Source organism: Schistocerca nitens, chromosome 5 (genome assembly GCF_023898315.1).
Source record: "Schistocerca nitens isolate TAMUIC-IGC-003100 chromosome 5, iqSchNite1.1, whole genome shotgun sequence".
NCBI lineage: Eukaryota > Metazoa > Arthropoda > Insecta > Orthoptera > Acrididae > Schistocerca > Schistocerca nitens.
In genome coordinates this window covers 582497248-582516540 of record NC_064618.1, presented here as the reverse complement: position 1 = coordinate 582516540, position 19293 = coordinate 582497248, and the positions used below count along the sequence as shown (strand labels likewise).

Sequence of the window (19293 nt, the reverse complement as noted above, 5' to 3'; positions counted from 1 at the left end):
CAGACCGTGAAACAAAACTATAGTTTGTCGTCGATACAGGTGCAGAAGTGTCCGTATATCCAGCAAACCACCTATCAAGCTGGAGCTGCGATGACTGTTATCTATACGCCGCCAATGACTCCAAATTTAGAACATACGGTTGAGTAACATTATTCCTTAATTTGGGGCTACACCGTGTCTTTGAATGGAAATTTACAGTGGCAGATATATCACAGACTATTATTGGAGCAGATTTTTTGTCCTTCTATGACTTACTGGCAGATGTGTGATGCCAGCGACTGATAGATTTGACTACTAGTCTGCATACAACAGGAAAAGTCCGTTGTATCACACCACTAGAGGTATGCACAGTCACAGGCGACACACCATATATACGATTACTGAAAGGATACCCCGAGATCACACAGCAATCACCTACTCTCCCACCTATCAAGCATACAACCGTCCACCACATTTTGACCACGCCAGGGCCGCCAACTCACGCTCGGCCTAGACGTTTAACGGCCAAAAATCTAAAAGTGGTAAAGCAGGAATTTCGCAGCATGCTGTCACAAGGTATCTGCAGAGTTTCTAGTAGAGGTTGGGTATCCCCAATTCACATCATGCCTAAAAAGAAGAATGGATGGCGCCCCTGCGGTGACTATCGACAACTCAATGCAAGGACCATTCCAGACCGGTACCCAGTCCCACATATAGAAGACTTTTCTGCAAATGTTCACAGTAAGACTATATTTTCTACCATTGATCTAGTTCGAGCTTACTATCAGATTCCTGCAGAAGACATTCCTAAAACAGCGGTGACAACACCATTCGTGGTCTATTTGAATTCACCCGAATGCCATTTGGACTATGTAATGCCGCCCAGACCTTCCAAAGTTTTAGGGATGAAATTACAAGAGATTTAGATTTTTGCTATGTGTATATAGATGATTTATTGGTGATGTCTGCATTGGAAGAGGAGCACTTACAGCATTTGGCACAAGTGTTTGACCGCCTACGCACACATGGACTAGTAATTAATCCTGCCAAGTGTGTTTTTGGTGAGAAAGAGGTCCACTTTCTAGGATATTTGGTGAATGCACAATTAGCACACCCGATCGCGCATGCTCCACTCGCTCTCATGGTTGATTCTTTGTCCACTGCAATTGGTGCCGTACTTCAGCAACAAATTGATCAGTTATGGCAGCCCATTGCATTTTATAGTCATAAGTTGTCACCATCTCAGCAACTTTGGGCAACATATGACCATGAGCTGTCCGCAGCTTGTGCGGCAGTAAAAAGATTCAGACACGCATTAGAAGGGCGACAGTTCATGATTTACACAGATCGTAAACCGCTTACCTGTGCCTTTAAGATAAAGCCAGAGAAAGCATCGCCCAGGCAGCTGCGACACTTAGATTATATCAGCCAGTTCATGACCAGCATTGTGTATGTGGAAGGGAAGCTAAATGTTCCAGCTGATGCACTTTCTCGCATAGAAGCAGTGTCCACAGTAGCAGGTGACATTGCACAGGTGGAAGCAGTGACAAAGGCCATTCATTACAACGCCCTCGCGCATGCGCAACAATGTGATAGTGAGTTGCGTGATCTGTTGCAACAAGAGAAAGGATTGAAGCTACAGCTCGTGACATTTTCTGAAGCAAGCATTGAGTTGTACTGTGATGTAGCAAGAGGAAAGATACGTCTGTTTGTGCCACAGCAACTCAGAACACAGGCAATTGCATCAATGCACAATCTGTCACACCCAGGAGTAAGAGCCACACACAGATTGGTCAAACAAAAATTTCTATGGCCAGGTATGCACACAGTCTGTAAAACATTTGTGAAGCAATGCTTGGTGTGCCAGAGGAATAAAATCACACAGCATGTCAGGGCATCATTAGGCACATTTATTCCACCAAATCAGCATTTTGACCCTGTGCGTGTTGACATCATCGGCCCACTCTCGACATCGGAAGGCTACAGTTATTGCCTCACGGTGATTGACAGATTTACTAGGTGGCCTGAGGCATTTCCAATGAAGGACATCACTGCAGAAACTATAGCTCAAACATTTTTTCGTGGTTGGATTGCCCGGTTTGGAGTTCCACTGAGAATTACAACTGATCAAGGACGACAATTTGAAGCCTACATTTTCAAAGAATTGTCTACGTTATTAGGTACGAAACGCATACACACCATGGCATACCACCCTGCATCAAATGGAATGGTTGAGCGTCTTCATCGACAGTTAAAGGCAGCACTGAGATATCACGCAACACCGAATTGGACAGAGACACTACCTATCGTACTTTTGGGTCTACGAACGTCATTCAAAAGTGATCTGAAAGCAACAGTAGCAGAACTGGTGTATGGACAAACGTTACGCCTACCTGGAGAATTTCTGCACAGCATGGCAGATGATACAATCACAGCCTCAGAATTCGCCACAAGATTAAGAGAGCATATACGCCAATTGAGACCAACAACGCCCAGAAACCAGCTTGGAAGACACTTGTTCGTTTTTGCGGAGCTAGACAAGTGCATGCATGTATTCTTACGCAATGATACTGTGAGTAAACCACGGCAGCCACCATGTGACGGACCATACCTGGTAGTCAATAGGGATACCAATACTTTCTGCATAATGATTAATGGTACACTCACCACAGTTGCAGTGGACCGTATCAAGTCTGCATTTCTGGACGCAACAGACACCACAGCTACCACTGAACACAAACTAGAGAAGACAGGAGAAGCTACAAGATGTATTCCTATACCCCATGAACACCACAACACTCAGCGAACACCAGTCACTGCAACACCAAGACTGACGTCGAGGACTAATACACCACTCCCTGACACAAGCACTGACACACGTGATGTACTGCCTGGTTTCAAGAAAGAAGTAGTTACAAGAGCTGGACGGCATGTGAAATTTAACCTGCAGTATCGTTAGCATTAAAGGGGGGAGTCATGTAGTGACCTATTTCTGACAATCGATCCCTACAACTGTACAGTGCTTCATAAACATTCCGTGAAGTGTTGATTTACGTTCAGTGATATAGTTATTCTTTGACTTAGCTTTTGTTAGTTATTCCGTGCTGTTCATGTCTACACAGTTAATTCATGTGTGTAGTGTTAAGTTATTGCTAAATATATGTGGGAATAAAGGAACTGTTTTCTCCATCACCCACAGATCTAAAAACAACAAACAGACCTGACCTCTTCTAGGTTTTCCACACCAAAACGTGCCAGTGATCATGACATGGCTGTGGCAACAATGATAATCAAAGTACAAAGGTCAATAAAAAAATAGGAAGATACATATATTCACTAAATTAGGTAAAAAACCTGTAGTGTCACACCTCAATGAGGAACTTGAAACTTTCAGTACAAGACAGAAGCATGTAGGGGAACTGTGGATTAAATTGAAAATAATAATTTGCCATGCACTGGATATAAATGTACCCAGCAGAAAATCAACAGTTTAAGAAAAATCAGATTACCAGCTACTGTAAGAAAGGCACATCAAGTTGTGGACAGGCATGATTAAAAGACACTCACATAAAGGTTTTGGCCTCAGCCTTCATTAGTAAAAGAGAGAGAAATGGCAATGTTGTATTTGTTGCAGTAGAAAAAAACTGAAATCCACCGAGATAAAAATTGAAGCTACATGCAAAATTGTTTCAACAAGGTGCATAATCAAGTGTGGGCATAAAATTGTAACTGAAATCTTCAGAGAAAACCTCAGTTCAGTTCTACGTTAGTTCCCCAATCATACTGTAACCATCAGTGGAGACTTTAATCAGCCAACAATCAGATGGGAAAATCACTGTTTTGATGGTGATGAGGGTCACAAGACATCCTGCAAAACATTACTAAATGGTTCAGAACCCCACTCAAGAAGGAAATATATTAGATCTAAAAGCAACAAACAGACCTGACCTCTTCAAGGTTTTCCACACCAAAACGTGTCAGTGATCATGACATGGCTGTGGCAACAATGATAACCAAAGTACAAAGGTCAATAACAAATAGAAAGATACATATGTTCACTAAATTATATGAAAAACCCGTCGTGTCATACCCCAGTGAGGAACTTTAAACTTTCAGTACAAGACAGAAGCGTATAGAGGAACTGTGGCTTGGATTGAAAATAATAGTTTGCCATGCACTGGATATAAATGTACCCAGCAGAAAATCAACAGTCTAAGAAAAGACAGATTACTAACTACTGTAAGAAAGGCACATCAAGTTGCAGACAGGCACAATTAAATGACGCTCACATAAAGCTTTTGGCCTCAGCCTTCATTAGTAAAAGAGAGACACACACACACACACCATTAACATAGGTGCACATAAGCAAGGACACATCATGCACACACAACTGCCAGCTCCAGCATCTTGAGCCAGAATGCAACATCATTTGGGATGCAAGCAACAATCTCAAGGGGGGGTGGGGCGGGGGGGGGGGGGGGGGGAAGGAGAGGAGTGGGGAAAGATGGATAGGTGCATTGGCAGAAGGCTGCATATAAACATGGTGGGAGATGAGATTGGGGAGGAGATGATAGGATGAAGAAGGCAGAAACTGTTGGGTGGAGGATGTGGTGACAGTATGTCACCATAGGTTGAGGGCAGGATATTTATAGAAGCAGAGAATGTGTTGTTAGGATAACTATCAAATGTGCAGTTCAGAAAATCTAATGGTGGAGGAAAGGATCCAGATGGCTCAGGCAGTGAAGTAGCCATTGAAATCAAGTTTGTTATGTTTGGCTGTTCTTTCTTCTACTTCTTCAGCCATACACAACCTCAAAACAAATCCTGACCTAATCAGCCTACCTGCAGATGAAGGTTCCACCACTCTTGTTATAAATTGTGTTGAGTACCCATCAGAAGCCTCCACCAATTATCTGATTCCTCCACCTTTAATCTCTGGCAGAGTGATCCCATTCCAGAAGTCCAACACAATCTCCAATCCCTGCTTAAAGCCTTAGGCCTTTCTCAGAACATCTCCACTGAATCCATTTCCCTCCTCACCCCTACAACATGCACACATCCAGCTTCCTCATTCTCCCCAAAATCCACAAACCCAACCATTGTGGATGCTCCATTGTGGCTGGTTATTGTGCCCCCACTGAGAGAATTTCGGTCCTCGTTGATCAACACCTCCAACCAACTACCTATAATTTAGCCTACCACGTCAATAACATGAACCACTTCCTTCACTGACTCTCCACCATGTCCACCCCTTTTCCTCCTGGATCCTTACCCATCACTGTTGACACCACCTCTCAATACACCAACATCCCTCATGCCCATGGTCTTACCACTATTGAACACTACCTTTTCCAATGTCCTTCAAATTCCAAATCCACTATTTAATTCTTTATACATCTTAATAACTTTATCCTAACCCACAACTACTTCTCATTTTAACGGAAGGTATAGAAACAAGTCATGCTGAACTGCCATGGGCACCTGCATGAACCTCTCCACCTCTCCTTAGCCAACTATTTGATGGGCCATCTAGAGGAGACCTTCCTAGCCTCCCAAAACATCAAACCTCTAATATGGTTCAGGTTCATTGATGATATCTTCATGATCTGGACTCAGGGCCAAGACACCCTATCTTCATTCCAACAAAACCTCAACACCTTCTGTCCCATCTACTTCATGTTGTCCACCTCAACCCAGTGTGACAACTTCATAGATTGTTGACCTCCTCCTCTCTGATGACTTCATCTGCACCTCTGTCCACACTAAAACTTCCTACCACCAACAGTACCTGCATTTGCCAGCTGTCATTCCTTTCACTTCAAAAAATCCCTCCCAAATAGCCTGGGATGACATATCTGCAGTGACAAATATTCCCTTGCTCAGTATGCTGAGGACCTCACAAAGGACTTCACAGAGAGATGCTATCCCTCAGATCTAGACCTCAAACAGATCTTCGATGCCATTTTCCCTCATATCCACAATCCTTCCACCACCTCCAAGAACCAGCCACAAAGGAGTGTTCCCTTCATCACCCAGTACCGCCCTGACTAGAACAACTGAGCCACATCCTTTGCCAGGGCTTTGATTACCTATCATCATGCCCTGAAATGAGGGACATCCTATCTAAGATACTTCCCACCCCTCCTAAACTGGTGTTTCAGTGCCCCCTCCGCCCCACCTCTTCAACATCCTAGTCCATCCCTACACCACTCCCAACCCTACCCCATTAGTGGCCAGGCACCCTGAGAAAGAAGCCATGTCATTTACCAGCTCTGCCACACACATTGCACAGCTTTTTATATTAGCATCACTACAAACCAGCTGTCCACCAAGATGAATGGCCACTGCCAAACTGTGGCCAAGAGTAAAGTAGACCATCTTGTGACACACCTGAACCATCTGGATCCTTTCCTCCACCACCAGCTTTCCTGCACACCACAGATGGGAGTTATCCTTACAACACATTCTCTGCTCCTGTAATTATCCTGGCCTCAACCTGTGTTACTGGTAACATACTGTCACCACATCCTTCACCCAACAGTTTCCATCCTCTTCATCCTGCCATCTCCTCTTCAATCTCATCTCCCACCCTGTTTATTTGCACCCCTCTGCCAATGCACCCATCCATCTTTCTCCACTACTCTCCATTTTTGCTCCTTTTTCCCTCATCTCCCTGCTCCACAACTTCCTGATGCTGCACCTGTGGCAGTCTAGTGCCTGCACACACAAGCAGACATTGTTCATCTTTCCCCCACCCTTACACTACTATCCCTTCCGCTTCTCTGACCACTCCGTATTGTTGCTTGCATCCCAAATGATGTTGGATCGTGGCTTGAGATGCTGGAGTTGACGGTTGTGTGTTCATGAGTGTGCTTGCTTATGTGTATGTGAATGGTGTGTGTGTGTGTGTGTGTGTGTGTGTGTGTGTGTGTGTGTGTGTGTATGTGTGTGTGTGTGTGTGTGTGTGTGTGTGTGCGTCTCTTTAACTAATGAAGGCTGAGGCCAAAAGCTTTATGTGAGTGTCTTTTAATTATGCGTCTCTGCAACTTGATGTTTCTTTCTTACAGTAGTTAGCAAACTGTCTTTTCATACTTTGTTGCAATCTGTCTTTTCTTACATCATTGGTTTTCTGCTGGGTACATTTATACCCAGTGCATGGTCAACTACTACTTTTGACTGCAGCCATAGTTCATCTAGAAGCTTCTGTCTTATACTGAAAGTTTCAAGTTCTGAGATTGTGTTATGATCGTATCTAGGGGTTTTGATCAGTAACACTGAATATGAAAGTGAGTCCCAATGACCCAAAATTGTAGAGTATATGGTCTTCCAACTACCAAGAAGAGAACTCAAATAAGGTAAAGAATAAAACTATAAGTTGTGTTGCACATGCACCTAAGTCTTCATTTATTGCATTTATTTATTAAGTACATTAAAATAATAGATTAAGTTTTGTTTAAAAAAACATTATAGTGAATGTTGCAAGCATTTTTTATTTGTGTGCAATAAGGTGTTGATTAATGGTGCGTTGCAAGTCCTCATAATGCAAAAACAAGGGAAAGTGAACGAGATGATTGTTCAGATGTGGAGTGACTTAAGTAAAATTACACATGATGTAGCTACTGTCTTAAACATCTTAAATAAAGGAGGGGATGATGTTTACAACAAGTAAATACTCATATGGATGAAATATATGGCCAAACAAAGGGAACTGTGATACATAAAAGAAATAGCATTGACCAGGTAGTTGAAGTGGATTTTGGGGCGATAGACGTTTGTTAAACTTACTATGTTAAAAGAAGCATGACTCAGATTAATACTTGAAAAAGATAAAGTTCTGTGTTCTGGCCCTAGATGGGCCAATTGGGTCTGACTGACCACCATTTCATCCTCTGCCAGTAACATTGTTGGATGCCATATGTAGGAATATATTGTCAGCACACCACTCTCCCACTAGTTGCCAAATTTTTTGACCTTTAAAGAGACACTAATCAGCCAAGTAGTTCCTCAGTTGGACTCACAGAGCTGAATGCACCCTGTACATGTCTCCCCATCCAGGAAAAATTTCTGGCAGTAATAGGAATCAAATCCAGGTCCCCCACATGGCAGTCAGCCATGCTGACCACTCATCTATGCAGTGGATTGAAAAAGCACTGGATTTTACTGTAGTACTTAACTACAGTATAAGATCATAGATGAAGGCATGAATAAAATAAAAGAGCTGTAAATGATAGGCAAAACTTCTGTTATTGCAAAAGTTCCAAAGTACATTTTGAGGCGTATTCCAAAATATTTACAGTGACACAGAATGCAAAGGAGTATCTGCATCAGGATATTGAGGTCAGTATATTTAATCAGTAAATGAGGTTAGTAGAATTTTTTACATATTTACAATGTGGAGTTAACTCATAAAAGTACGCTTGAATCATTTATGAAGTACATTTTTGAAATAATTAAAAAGAGATCTGATTGTTGGGGTGAACAGTGATTTACTGAATGATTATATATATTTGTACATATTAGATATGAAAAATAAAAAAAAATTAAAAAATTAAAAAAAAACTTTGTGCAGCACTAAAACATACTCTACATAAAAATTATATACATTATAATTTGGATTTAATGCAAAATGTGTTTATATTTGTAGTCACCACCCAAGGAAGAGAATACATAAGTTATTGGGTTCATTCAGTCATGTGCAGGCAACATAAACCTGCTTTTTGGAGAAATATGGAAATCTCTGCTTCTGCTGTACTTACTAGACTGTTCATGTTATTTATTTTTAATGTAGACAATACAAGTCTTTTAATTAAAAGGAGCTAGACAAGACTGAGTGGTATCCATGTTGCAAAGACTGTTTAAGCCTCTACTTTTCTTGACATGATTGTTAATTCGTAGACATATTTTTCATGTACAGTTTTTTTGCCACTGGAGCATAGATGAAGACATGGTTAAAGTGAACCAAAACTGCATTTTATTGACAGAAGACACAGAAGGTGCGACATCTCCACTAAAGAAACTGCCCCCAGTAGCTTGTCCATCCTATCCTAAATTATTGCTATGTGGTACGGAGTGCTTAACAGGTAGTACTGATGGAGGACATCAAAATACTTCAAAGAAGAGCAGCTCAATTTTTAGTTTATTGAAATAGGGCAGAGAGGGTTACATACATGATATGAGAGTTGGGGAAGCAATGATTAAAACCTAAGTGTTTTACCATGTGGCAAGATCTTTTCATGACATTTCAATCTCCAGTTTCTCTTCTGAATGTGAAAATGTTTTGTTGGTCCCCACCTACACAGGGAAAAGTGATCATTGTAGTACAATAAGAGAAATTAAGGCTCACACAGAGAGATTTAAGTGTTCTTTTTTTCTGCACACTCTTTAAGAGTGGAAAAGCAGAAAAATAGTGTAAAAGTGGTTTGGTGACCCTGCCGGCACTTAAATGGAATTTCAGAATAGTCAGGTAGAAGTAGGTGTTCATGTTGGTAGGTCATGGATCCATGTGAAATAACTCAAAATCTTGTAACAGTACAAAAGTATTTTATTACATTTTTGTGGCATCACTGCACAAATATTCACATGTCACCTTGATAAAAAAAAAAGGATGACTATAATTGCATGAGGTATGCAACAGAAAATAAAATAAAAATTGTATTTCATGCAAACTGTTGCAAAAATATTAGATACATTTTCCTATGTTAATCTGTATTGCAGATTTTTTGAAGCAATGAAATGCAGCCACATAATATAGCAGTTGGTGCAAGTTTGTACAGCATGTGCCTGTCACAGAGTTCCCAGCACTCTGGCCAACACACCCCTGAGATTTGATGGCTTCACAACAATGATGATTCCCTAAGCAGGTTCCTCAGTGTCCATTTGGATCTGTTAAAACTAACAACAGTAAATTACCAGAAAAAGATTTCTTTAGTTTATCATTCAATACATTCTCCAATAGTGAAGTGCTATGCTCCATGTAATGTGCAGTGTAATGTTTTACAAATATCATTTACATCCATGTCACCTCCTGTTCGTGTTTTATGCGTACCAAAAATGTCAGTATATGATTATCCATGTCTAGGTAATGTCATATAAAATTATTGTTCCTATATTAAATATCTTTCACAGTGTAATAAGAAACCATCCAAATTAAAATGTGTAACTCATAATAAAGTTATTGTGTAAATGAAGCTGTTACAATTTTGTGCACAAATTAAGATAGTTTAGAATTCATTGTTTGAGAAACTGTATTTATTAAAATTTGTGTAAATAGCTGGCTTTTTCTGAAATTTTGGTTATGTTAAACATTTTTCAGACATTCACAAAACAAAATAATGTACTTAAAGTTTTATAAGTTTTAGCTGCAAGTGCCGTGCTGGATTAGCCGAGCGGTCTAAGGCGCAGCAGGCATGGACTGTGCTCTGATCCCAGCAGAGGTTCGAGTCCTCCCTCGGGCATGGGTGTGTGTGTTTGTCCTTAGGATAATTTAGGTTAAGTAGTGTGTAAGCCTAGGGACTGATGACTTTAGCAGTTAAGTTCCATAAGATTTCACACAATTTTTTTTTTTTACTGTAAGCTGTAAAATTAACCAATGTAGGGAAATATTCTTCACTGTTACAAATGTGTAAATATTATTTCAGTGTTGCTGCTTATTAAGTTCAAGTTTTGAGTTCTGTACAGCAATGTATCCAGTACACAATGAAGGAATGATGCATAATAATCATTTTACTACTAATGAAAAATGGTATTTATTGTTTAGAAGAGGGTGTGGAAGAGTTCCTATATGCAATGAATCCAGTAATATATGAAATGATCATATGGCACTCTCATCCTGGATGAACCACTCTGGTTCGGCCGCCAAGTGCAAGTCTTATTTCAGTTGGTGCCACATTGGGTGACTTGTGGCTGGTGATGAGGGTGAAATGATGATGAGGACAACACAACACCAAGTCCCTGAGTGTGGAAAATCTCTAACCCAGCTGAGAATCAAACCCTGCCCCAGTACATGGGAGGCAGGCGCATTACCACCCAGTGAAGCAGGCAGACAACGAATCCAGTCAAATCTTTCTTTAAACAGCAGTGTAGAGATCATCGAGAGTGCAACAATCAGAAGTTAAGCAACAACAACATTACTTTCCACTACAATTTCTATCTTCATTTTAATACCATTTGTCCCTACCAGTTGTAGTGGTAGAGGTGAGCAGAGGTATGCTGGAAACATAGAATAAGCACTCTTTCAATTGCTTTAAGTTTCAGATATCAAACAAATCAGTTGTGAAATTTTGGAAATTTTATTTATAGCAAACACTGACCTAAAGATGGAAGACTATATTTTAGAAAACAAAATTGCATATTGCTTACCACAAAAAAAGGTATAGCAAAATATTTAAGTGGAACGAAGTGTTACTTGCAGACTGAACTGGGACTTCACTATGATAGAAAGAAAAGACAAATACAGATTTTTCTTATTTTATTATAATTTTGTGCTGTGACTGTTGACTTTGAACATGAAATTATTTTTTGTATTACAAACTGAAAAGACATAGCAACAAGATTAAAGTTAGTCATAAATAATTTTGGACAATATGGCAGCCAGTGGTTGCCAATCCACTAAATTCGCAAAGGGTGTGAACTCTCATGGAACCTTAAATCTTTTAATCATATCTATATGGTATAATCGTTTATATTCCCGGCATCATGCTCCATTAGATATACTGCTTTTGGATGCAGAATATTCTGAATTCTGAAAGGTCCACTGTAATGTTGAAAAAATTTGCTTGTTTCCTTCTTTAAATTTGAGCCATGATGAAAATCATGTACTAAAGATCTAGAAAATACTCTCAAAAATAGGTGGGGTGGAATTCTCAGATTTTGAACTGTGGAAACTGCTTTGATAAATTCATATTACATTTCAGTCATAACTACTCTAATAAATTACTTGATAATCCATTGTTATTCACTCCTGCCTTCTTATGGATTTAGGGTTTAGTACTCTCAATAGCCTCTCAGAGGCTCATTAGTTCTTGAAACTTCCTGGTAGGTTAAAACTGTGTGCTGGACCGAGATTCAAACTCGGGACCTTCGCCTTTCATGGGCAAGTGCTCTGGCATCTGAGCTACCCAAGCATGACTCATGGCCCATCCTCAGAGTTTCAATTCTGCCAGTAGCTCATCTCCTACCATCCAAACTTCATAGAAGCTCTTCTGCAAAGCAGCAGAACTAGCATTCCTGGAAGAAAGGATATTGTGGAGACATGGCTTAGCCACAGCCGGGGGATATTTCCAGAATGAGATTTTCACTCTGCTGAGGAGTGTGCACTGAAATGAGACTTCCTGGAAGATTAAAACTGTGTGCCAGACTGAGACTCTCTGAACCCACCAAAAAATTCTTCTCCTTCAAATCTACCAAGAAATTACTCCATCATAGTAAAAACATTCTTTTAGTCAGGTGTTGATATTGATACTTGACAGATAAATTTAATTGAAATTACCATGACACTTGTATATAGGTGTATAAATATGGTTTGTCTTCAGGTTTTGTGACTTGTTTCAATATTTCCTTTTGCTTTCTTCTTAACAGTCATTACTCAGTTTAGACAATATTTTTACACCTGTTCACTTATAGTTTCTTCTTTTGTTTAACCCTTGTTGCTCTTAGCTGTGCAGTAATTTATTTTCTGTGACTTTTATGATTTTGTCGATTTATAGTTCCTTATTTTCTTTCTTTTGCTCCAATGTTTCACATCCTGCACACTGGGAGCCAAATGTTCTTGTTGGTTTAGGGTTTTATATAAAATTTGGCTTGCTCCTTGTAGTTGATCTGTCACCCAGTGTCACCCAATGTAATATCTGATATATTCATATATCCCCCCCCCCCCATTTTTCCCCCCTGTAGCCAAAGTTGATCTTCTTGAAGCGGAGGTCCTGCTAATCAGTGCCTCTGAAATCCCATGCGTAACTGAAGAAAGGCTTGAATACCAGCTGTTATTGGAGTAAAAGAAGATAACTTCTACTTATATCCCAAAAAAAGCACTTTCACTACTTTCATTTTCCAAACACATATTTAATTGAATAAGTGTACAGATGATTTGTGAATTAGAGTAGAACACAACTTTTCATATGACACGTGCCTCGAAGCTCAACATGACATTCAAAATTACAATATATTTTATTTGTTACAAAACTATATTTTCTTCTGTTTTCATTCTTGGAGAGTGTGGTTGCTCCTTGGTGATAAAGCCATGACACCAAAATCCAAACAGCCTGCCCACAGCAGGTGAAGTCATTTACTTGTTGTCACAGCTTGCCATTTTCTCCTATTCTACACATCTCTTTTAATGTCTGCACACACGAAAACAAACAATTGCACACAGTATATGTTCCATGACTTACTCCCTACTTATATAATTCTGTCATGATCACCTTTCCCTGTATTACACAAGGAGTGTGAAATATTGTTTGCCTACCAAATGTAACACAATTTATAACTGTGTTAGCTGAGGGAATAATGAGAGAATAGGTATTGGCTCGCAATTGTAAAACAACAACAAAACAGCACAAGATAATGTTATTTGTGGTTGGCACACTTTATACTTGGTTGCACCTACCCATGAGTTTAGTTTAAATGCATCCCCACTATGGTATTCTACAGGGTGAGTCACTAACTATTGCCACCTAGAATAATTCCAAAAGTATGATTTGAGCTGAAAAGTTTATGGAACAAATGTTGAATGGGACAAGGAGGGCCATAATATGACGTTCATTTTTTGTTGCTAGGTGGGGTTGCATCAGAGATATGAAAGTCAACTTTATTTTTTTTAATGGGATGCTATAGTTTGGTACTTATTTTCTGACAGCAGCTGTCAAGGTGAATCCCATGATGTGTAACAGTAAAAATCAAACAATGGAAAATCCAGGATGGAATGTAACAATATTAAAGAAGGAAAGTTGCTACTCACCATATAGCAGAGATGCTGAGTTGCGACAGGTAGAACAAAAAGATTCACGCAATTATAGCTTTCAGCCATTAAGGCCTTTGTCAGCAATAGACACTCTTATACACATGCACACACAAATACAACTTGCACACACATCTGCAGTCTCAGATGTAACAGTAAGGTCTTTGAAGGTCAACAAAGGTCACAAAGTTGTCATGAACGTCCATTTGAAGTGGCGACCATTGGTATCGATACAATGCTGCAATCTTCTTATCATGGATTGAGTAGTATTCATTATCACATTGGCACTTATCGAAGCACATGCAGTGACAATTTTCTCTCGCATATCTTCAGATGTAGTTGGAATGTCTTTATAAATAATGTCTTTTACGAATCCCCACAAGAAAACATCCAGAGGCATCAAGTCTGGTAAACAAGCTGGTCACGACACATATCCTCTGCGTTCAACCCAATGTTTCTGGAATTGTCTCTGCAACTCATTTCTAGCCATAAGCGAAAAATGTGCCGGGCACCCATCATATTGATACCACATTCTGTCCCTTGTTCCTAAAGATATTTCTTCCAATAACAGGTCTAATGTTTCTTGAAGGAATATGGTGTACTTCCTACCATTAATATTTCCTTCAGTGAAGTAGGGGCCTATAATTCTGTCCTACAGAATCCCACACCTTGTATTCACTGGCCATGGTTTTTGGCGTGCAACTTGCCACAGCCAACATGGATTTTCAGTTGCCGAATAATGCATGTTATGCAAATTAACATCACCATGGCTTGTGAATGTAGCCTCATCAGTAAATAAAATCAAAGTAATAAATGTTTCATCCCTCTGAATCTGAACTTGAGCACATCAGCAAAATTCAATGGATGCATACAATCTGTACCAGTTAATTCTTGGTAGAGACTGATATGGTAAGGATGATATTTATGGCGATGCAGTACATGAACAACACTGCTCTATCTCATGCCAGCTTCCCTTGTGATTTGAGGCAAAGTAACACAAGAATCTTGAATCACAGTGGCAAGAGTACCAATTTTCATTTCCTCTTTAGTAACTTTCCTTTGCCGAATATGTTTCTGATGCGTTAAAGAACCAGTTGTTCTCAATTTATCATACACATATTTAAATGTATGATGTGTAGGGTAAGTGCATTGAGGATATCTTTCAGTATATAAGTCTCTAGTTCTCACTGAATTTCTTTGGCATCCTCTGTGAATGAGAAGCATATCAACTTGTTCTTCGAAGGAATACATCATTCACGATCTCTTGGTTTGACGACACTAGTGTCACCATTCCTATTAGTGTTGTACTGTGAAACTGTTGAATGGTGTTTACATGTCAACAGCATGTTAGATGGATACACCATATTCAGCAAATATTTACTGTTTCCATGATATACAACAGAGGATTGTCAGAGCATGTGCTTCAATAAGTGCCAAAGTGATGAGGAATACCACTCAGTCCATGATAAGAAGATTACATATATCTGAAGTGACCCCACGTAGCAACAAAAAACTAATGTCATATTATGCCCCCCATTGTCCAATGCAACATTGCTCCCACAAACTTTACAGCTCCTATCATACTTTCGAAGTTATTCTAGGTGGCAATAGTTAGTGATTCACCCTGTATAATAGCTGCACCCCACTTTCAGATACTTCCTACAGTAGATGCATCCCACTCTCTAGAAGCACATTGACTTGTTTCTGTTTGTTCTTACACCCTTAATCATAAATATAACAGGTAGTGAGTTTGGGGGTGGGGAGGGGCGGGGTGAAATGACCCGCTCAGGGAAAAAAAAATCATTTCTCCCAACCAAAAATCAAAAAAGTGTTTAGTGTCACCCCCCCCCCCCCAGGAACAGGTCCATCACAGGAATTTTACCCCCCCCCCCAAAAAAAAAAAAATATTCTTAGCTATTATATTTACACTCTTCAGGCATGTGATACTACATTCTAAGACAAAAAAAAAAGCCAAACTCATGAAAGAATTATCTAAATGAGATAGAAATCATTAAATATGATTTACAGGTATACACAAACAAATGATTACAATTTTAAAATAATTGTATTATTTCTTCAAGAGAAAGAGCTTCACAAATCAAATAAGTCAATAATACACTGGTCCAACTCTGGCACTTACACCAGCAGTTGTTCAGCTTGGCATTGATTCAAGGAGTTGTTGGATGTCCTCCTGAGGGATATCTTGTCAAATTCTGAGCAACTGGTGAGTTAGATCATCAAAACCCTGAGATGGTTGGAGGGATGTGCCAATAATGCTCAGACATCCCCAAGATATTCAGTGACCTTGCTGCCCAAGGTAGAGTTTGGTAAGCATGAAGACAAGCAGCAGAAACTCTCACTGTGTGCTAGCATGCAGTATTTTGCTGAAATGTAAGCCCAGGCTGGAATGCTATGAAGGGCACCAAAACAGGTGATAGAATATCATCAGTGTATCACTAGTCTGTATGAGTGTCACTGATGACAACCAAAGGGGTCCTGCCATGAAAAGAAATGGCACCCCAGGCTGTCACTGCTGGTTGCTGGGCTGTGTGGTGGGGCAATAGTCAGACTGGTATCCCATCTCTGTTCAGGGCATCTTCAGACATGTCTTTGAAGTGGAATCTCATTATTGAAGCAGAATTTTCTTCATTGGTGAGTCAGGTTTTGAAATGAGCTTTGATTACTAGCAAAGGTACATCTGGAAACACCCTAGACAATACCGGGATACCACCATATGGCCTGACAACCAGGAGTGATGGTTTGGCATGGAATTGCTTTTCATGGTGGAGGATCCCTTTGGTTGCAATCCATACCACCCTTACAGAACAGCAGTACATTGATGATATTCTATATCCCATTTTGTTGCCTTTGTGGCAAGCCATACTGGGCTTCCGTTTCAGTGAGATAAAGCCTGCCCGCACATGGTGAGATTTCCTACTGCTTGTCTTCATTCTTGCCAAACCCTTCCTAGGACAACAAGTTCACCAGATCTCTCCACAACTGAGAATATCTGGAGTATTATGGCAGGGGGCTCCAACCATCTCAGGATTTTGACAATCCAGCACACCAGTTGTACAGAATTTGGCACCATGTCTCTCAGAAGGGCATCTAACAACTTCACCAGTCAATGCCAAGCCAGATAACTGCTTGCATAAGTGCCAATGGTGGACCAACATATTACTGATTTGCCCAATTTGTGAACCTCTTCCTACCAAATATTTTTTCTAAGGCTGGTGAATCTTCTGGGTTTCGGACACACATTCAAGAACTTTAGTGTGTAAACTGTAGGAAGCAGGTGTGCCCTCTCCTTGCAGCTAAGAAAGCTCATGTCACACACTTATACACATGCAAACACAAATGCAACTTGCACACACATCTGCAGTCTCAGATGTAACAGTAAGGTCTTTGAAGGTCAACAAAGGTCACAAAGTTGTCATGAACGTCTAGAGGTCTTGATTTTAATGTCTTTGATGCTGCCAGATAAGCCAAAAATCTAATTTGCTTCTGTTTCATCCCTACCTCTGCCCAGGATGTATTCAATAGTTCTGTACTATGATCAAAGAATTTTTGATTCTGGTACTTTTACTCTACCATAATTTTCACATTAGTCTACCATAATTTGGCAACCAATGTAAATTTTTGTTGACTCGTGTGATGACAGTCTGGTTTAGGTTTACTTATTGCTTTTTAAATAATGTTGCGTATATCATGGCAACAGATAAACATTTCAAAACAATGAGATGACCAGTAATTATATGTATTTATCTACATTCTTAGTAGATTTTGAACAATCCACACAAATCTGGAACGCAAAGGTGATTAAATTAAAAAAACTCACAGAAACATGTTTTTTGCAAGCAAATCCAAATGAAGCCAGATTTTTTCAAAGTGAGTTTTCAGTTTTATTGTAAGAATACATTTTTCATTTATGAAATTCACTTTAAACCATTTCCATGCATACAAGTCACGTAAGAATAAATTTTAAGTGCTACATTTAGCTCCAATTTAAACCATCATACCTCAGCAACAGATACAGGCTACTTGATAAGGAGTTTTGTTTTCATTATATCCATTTATCTGTCTTTGTGCAGAGTTTGAAACAATTCATACAAGTTAAAAGTAATGTTATAATTATGTCTAGTTTCTGCAGTGACCATCATTTGAATGTGGCACAGTTTCCCGAGTACTCAGAAACCAAAGCAATTTCTAGCTTATGTCTCCCTTTTCTGCTTGTACTCTTTTGCAGCAGCTGTAAAGTTCACATCAAAAGATGCCTGTGTAAATACTATTAAGTGATGGTAGCAAGAGACATAAAACATATTGAAGTCAGTGTGGAATCTCTGTTTCACGTAAAATAATTGCTTGAATTGTTCATTTATGTAGTCTTGTATGCCTTTATTTGACTTTCCTTAGACATAAAATAGTAACTTCTGTACCTCAACAGCCATTGAACATTTGCTATATATCTATACAAGGTTCTGAACTAGAAGTCATCCAGAGTACAGCATGTGGAAATGTTTAAAGTTCCATGAAGAAGCATAAATAAGATCTAGCTTTCCATACAGCATTCTTGAATGGATGAAGTAAATCTATAAATGCAGTCTGAATCCAGATATCATCAGTTTCCAATGGTGCTTTGCAGAAATCACTAAACAATAGTATCACTTTGACACCTCAAAATCGGCTTTATGAGTTCTTTGCAAATACACTTATTAAAGGCAATACATTGGATACTTAAGTTCCATTCTGATAATAGTGAAAGCTTTCTGATAACACCATAACTGAGACAGCATGTAATGATTAATGGAAATCTTTAAAAACTGAATCATTACATCTAAAATACCAACTGATCGGTCTTATCCAAATAGGAGTCTCGATTTCATTATTACATCACACACATTTATTTATGTGTTTGTCCCTTATAGTAATTTTAAGATCAAAAGACATTGCACTCACCATTTAATGGAACAAGTTTACATTGTTCCTGTGTCTCTCTATTGCCAATGGGGATAATATAGCAAGAACCTGTCATTATATTGCTTTTCGGATAACTTATGTCCCTCCGTCGGTGGCCACAGACCTGTAAACCAAAATTATTACTGGAAGCTTTCATAAATGACTTACTGTAACATATTAAATTAGTTTTCAGTTACTCGTTATATACATTGCAATATAATAAGGTGTTATTTTATAAATTTATTATTAATTACAAAATTTACTTTATATATCAAATTTAAAAACTTCCTTTCCAGGATCACATTTAAAAAATATTTATGAGGTTCCTCTACAAGAATCAGATAACAGAATTCCTCCATCACAGAATTTTTGTTTTAGATGAATCTCTCATGACAAATTATTTT

At 39.3% G+C, this 19293-nt stretch overlaps 1 protein-coding gene across 2 annotated transcripts in view; it reads right to left on the bottom strand.

The window, feature by feature from the left end:
- The window catches only part of LOC126260885 (integrin alpha-4-like), a 534755-nt gene that overhangs the window by 424753 nt on the left and 90709 nt on the right, over positions 1-19293 (bottom strand). For both annotated transcript variants that reach the window (XR_007546657.1, XM_049958327.1), the window contains exon 4: positions 18890-19013. Coding sequence is in view for 1 of the 2 variants with exons in the window: in XM_049958327.1 (XP_049814284.1) it covers positions 18890-19013 (124 nt within the window). In the remaining variant the exon portion in view is untranslated. The remainder of the gene's footprint in view (positions 1-18889; positions 19014-19293) is intronic.